At 38.9% G+C, this 4,330-nt stretch overlaps 1 protein-coding gene across 1 annotated transcript; it reads right to left on the bottom strand.

The window, feature by feature from the left end:
- Positions 1–2,333: 2,333 nt before the first annotated feature.
- On the bottom strand, positions 2,334–3,530 carry LOC138872786 (uncharacterized). Its single transcript, XM_070151202.1, has 2 exons — positions 3,135–3,530; positions 2,334–3,020 (listed from the first exon to the last, which is right to left on the bottom strand). The coding sequence occupies exons 1-2, from the start codon at positions 3,528–3,530 to the stop codon at positions 2,334–2,336; spliced, it is 1,083 nt and encodes a 360-aa protein (XP_070007303.1).
- Between the last annotated feature and the right edge of the window lie 800 nt (positions 3,531–4,330).

Genomic DNA, 4,330 nt, shown 5'->3' with positions numbered 1-4,330 from the left:
ATCCTATCTGACGCACTATCCTTATTCGACTTGTAGTGCCCGAAGGGTTTTCATCATCAAGCCCCTCTCATTTAGTTCTTTTTCTCAACTTACCGTCGCCTTATGGTGCCTGTGAAGGTTTTTACTGATAAGACTCTCTCATTTTGTTCTTTTCCTTTTCATTTCCTCTAATTCTGTAGGTGACAAGGCATTGACCATAGTAAAAACATCATATGCTCTTGGCATGTCTAGCTCAGCACTCTTAAAGATTATTTGGGAGGTCTTTTTTTGGACTGTAATGTGGTTTTTGGACAGGGTTAGAAAGAAATGATATCATAAAGGCTCAAACTAACTAAGACAATAGGGTTAATTTATTTACAACTTTTGGAATCCATTCTAACAACTTTGCCCCAATTTCTACAACAAGGGAATTTGATTCGGTTTTTTTTCTTTTTCTTTTTAAGATGGAATTTCTAAGAAAGACTGCCCCACTCTCGACTTCGTGGGACTATGAAATATTTTATTTAGTATGATCTAACCGTAAGACTGCCTACGTATCTTGTGGTGACAGGAATCAGGTCAAACGTAGTTTATGAGAACACTTTTTGTTACTATTTTTCTTTTTCTTTTTATTTCTTTATTTTTCCTTTTTTCCCTTTTTTTTCTTTTTCTCTGTTTTTCTCTTCCTTTTTTTTTGAATTTTCCTTTTGGAATGAACTTTCTAAAATAAACCTACGGGGACATGAATTTTTTTCTTTTTCGTATGACTCTAACTTGATTCCAAAAGAGGGGAGGTTAAAGAAATCAGTACAGGCTCAAAAGGGTATCGAATGGTATAAGTGTTTGGGTAGCTGAAAGAGGACCTCCCGATCCCTGAAAATGCCAAGTACAACACGTTCAACTTGAGAATGAAAACGAAGATCATGCAAAATATTTCTTTTGAAGCTTCGACATTGATATCACTGATATGCCTTCCATTTTTTTTTAGTGCCTTGTCAAATACAGAACTCTCGTTGGTTTATTTCTTCTTCACAATGAATACCCTCCGTCTGCTTGGAGCAAAATCCCTTGGCTTTATCTTGTTACTTGATATGCACTTGAACTCAAAGTTGCTCGCTTCAAATTATCAGGGATCCACTCTCCTTTAACGAATTCTTGTCATCCTATTAACTTCCCAAATTATCTTCTCCAGTTTCACATAGTTCAGGCTTTAAATGATTTCAAAATGCCTTTACTTATTTTCCTCAAATGTCCCTATCATCTTCAAAATTATTTTATTGCTTCATGAATAAACTAACTTTTAAGATCAGGTTAAGAATTATGCGTGCATGTCATGTCACTAGAGTCAACAGGAAAATAACTATAAAAGGAAAAGAGAATTAAACAAAAATAACTAAAAATAATAAAAAATAGAAAATTGCATTAGATAGATGGTGAAAGGGCTTGAACAACAAAACAAACAAAATAAACTGGGGTTACAACCCTAGAACAAACCTAGATAACACTAAACAAGCTATTACGACTGAACAAACTAGGCAAAATAAAATGATATAAAGGTTTGAGTCACGAGACAATATCTGGATTACAACCCTGAAAATAACCCGGACAACATAAATGACAACAAAATAAACCACCAAGGCTCCTTCCCGGCTAATCAAGAAAGTAACACCTTTCTAATTACCAAGCTCGACATCTTAGCCACTGAGTTCCACATCAATATCACCAAGACTATTACCAATTTCAACATCATTAACTTCAGTCAGCAAGTTCCCAAGAGGATTCTCATACTCCCTGTCACCACACATCATCCCCACAAAGTGTGCATCATCATGTGCAAGTAAAGGATTTTGCACGATATTCTGGGTGTCACTGTCCTGGATCACAATTATCCCTTCTTGAATCATTCTTTCTATTTCCCTTTTCAAAGCACGACAATCTTCAATGCTATGAACTTGGACATTAGAGTGGTACATGCACCGTACAGTAGGATCAAAACCTTTTGCATGTGGGTCTGGAGTATAGCCGAGGAGCGGCTCAATCAGGCCAACATGCTTTAACTTTTTATACAAGCTTGTGTAGGACTCCCCGATTGGCATGAAACTATTTCTTTGCCTTTGTTTCCCTCCCTGCCCCTATTTTCTAGGGTTGTTGGGTGCTCGAAAATGTTGTGAAGGCAAGAATGCATTATGCGGTGCTGGTGCTCGCCATAGGGAGTGACCTGGTGGTTGGACAGATGACCGGACATTGTTCGGAGGATAATACTGAGGTGGATTATGTGGAGCTGGGGAATAGGTTTGGGGTTGGGGTTGGGGCTAGGTATATTGGTGAGGCAGAACTGTTGGACCATGTCGTGATCATGAGACAACCATGGCAACATCACCATGTTCCTTTTGACCCAACAAGTTTCCTATGTCGTTCTGAATTACTCGTGTTGTGAATTTTAAAGCAGAATAGCTCATGATCTTGCTCGAATTCAGCCCATCTTTTACCATTTCTTCAATTTTTACCACATCATTAAAAGCCTTACCCACAACCGAGATCAAATGCTTAAAGTAAGTTGGCTCTTGAGCTTGAAGAAAGTACTTGACCATCTCGTTTTCTTCCCTCGGGGGATTGACTCTGCCAGTTTGCTCTCTCCATCTGAGTCCATATTCCCTAAAGCTTTCATTAGGCTTCTTTTCCATATTGGTAAGGGACATGCGATCCGGGACAATTTCTATGTTGTACTGGAATTGCCGGGCAAAGGCCTGAGTCATATCGTCCCATGTGTACCACCTGCTAGCGTCTTGGCAGATATACCACTCTAGAGCTGCCCCACTCAGACTCTGACTGAAATATGCCATCAATAATTTGTCCTTCCCACCGACGCCTCTCATCTTACTGCAGTAGCCTCTCAAATGAGCCACGGGATCTCCGCGCCCGTTATACAAATCAAACTTTGGCATCTTAAACCCAGCAGGAAGTTGGATGTCAGGAAACAAGCACAAGTCTTTGTAAGACACACTCATTTGGCTCCCTATCCCTTGCATGTTTCTTAAAGACTGCTATAAGATTTTCACCTTCCTGGATATCTCATCTTGCTCCACTGTCTTAGCAGGCTTTTCAGTTTCACCGGGAGGCTCAAAATGAGGAGCGTTAGAGTATGGATCCGAGACCTTGAAAGTTGGTTCTGGAGCATAGTGTTGGGCATCGGGGATTTTGAACATAGTCTTGTTAGAGGATCGAGGAAAAGTAGCTGGTGGAGGAGCTACAAAAGCATGAGTGGCCAAAGGTGCAGGATATGAGGTGGTTTTGGTGGGTGGAGTGTGAAAAGGTTGCAGGTAGACATCAACAGTAGTAGGAAGCTGGATTTGTGACAGTGGCGGAATGGTGACAAGACTTTCAGTGTAGTTAGCAGGAACTAATGGTGGAGGACGCCCTCTAATCCAGGCTTGGTATATTCCGGCCATCTGTCCTTTCAACCTCAATACCTCTTCTTTCAACTTAGATTCTGATGCAATAATCTCCTTAGATGGATCAACACCACCCATGTCCAAGTCTTTGCCAGCCATGACTACCTTGCTCTTTGACCTTGTGTTGTATGGAAGAGTTACCAGTTTAAAAATCACAAACCAACCACCCTTCTGCTATAATGAAGATAACAAAGAGGAACAAAATGAAGTCATCATGTTAGCATTAGGGCATTTAACAACTAAAAATATCACATTGCGTGCAATGCACCTAACAACAATTAACAATTCAAGAATGAATTCGAGGGTCATAATGTCACTTGACATCATCCCAATTTGTCCATTTGAATCTTCTCTTTTCTTTTCTTTTCTAGCACTTCTTGGCTTGCTCTTTTTCCCTCCTTTATTTCTTTCTGATTATCGCTCTTTTCTTTCCTCTCATTTCTCATGTCCCACAACTTCATCCTTTTTTCCTTTTCTTTTTTTTAATTTTTTTTAAAAGAAAATAATTCGATCGAACCCTATGTAGGTTGCCTACGTATCATGTCCCTCATGAATCAGATCAAGCGTAGCTCTGGAATAGTAATGGATAAATTAAACTAAAAAATAAAAATCTTTTTGGATTATTCATTACAATAACTTTTTTTTTTCATTTTCAAATACAAAATAGCAAATATGATAATGAGAGACTCAACTTAACTATACTACAACAAACTCCGACACCAACTAAAAAAATCATTACTACTGAACATGACTATAAAGTACAAGACATCATAAAAAAAAACAGACTCAAAACATAAAAAATCTCCTTAAGCAACTCCTGAATGCAACGGTCCTGACCAGATGGTCCTGGGGTGATCATGCTCAAACTCTGATAAGTAGTTCCACACTTGTATAAGAAA

The sequence above is a fragment of the Nicotiana sylvestris genome, chromosome 7 (genome assembly GCF_000393655.2).
Source record: "Nicotiana sylvestris chromosome 7, ASM39365v2, whole genome shotgun sequence".
In the NCBI taxonomy this organism is placed as follows: domain Eukaryota; kingdom Viridiplantae; phylum Streptophyta; class Magnoliopsida; order Solanales; family Solanaceae; genus Nicotiana; species Nicotiana sylvestris.
This window is presented reverse-complemented; position numbering and strand designations above follow the sequence as displayed.

Bases quoted from the DNA above. Each gene is read 5' to 3' on its own strand.
- LOC138872786 (XM_070151202.1), bottom strand. From the start codon at position 3,530: ATGGCTGGCAAAGACTTGGACATGGGTGGTGTTGATCCATCTAAGGAG. The intron at 3,021-3,134 runs GTCTCGGATCCA...ATCTTATAGCAG, and splicing joins CTCCAGAACCAACTTTCAAG to TCTTTAAGAAACATGCAAGG.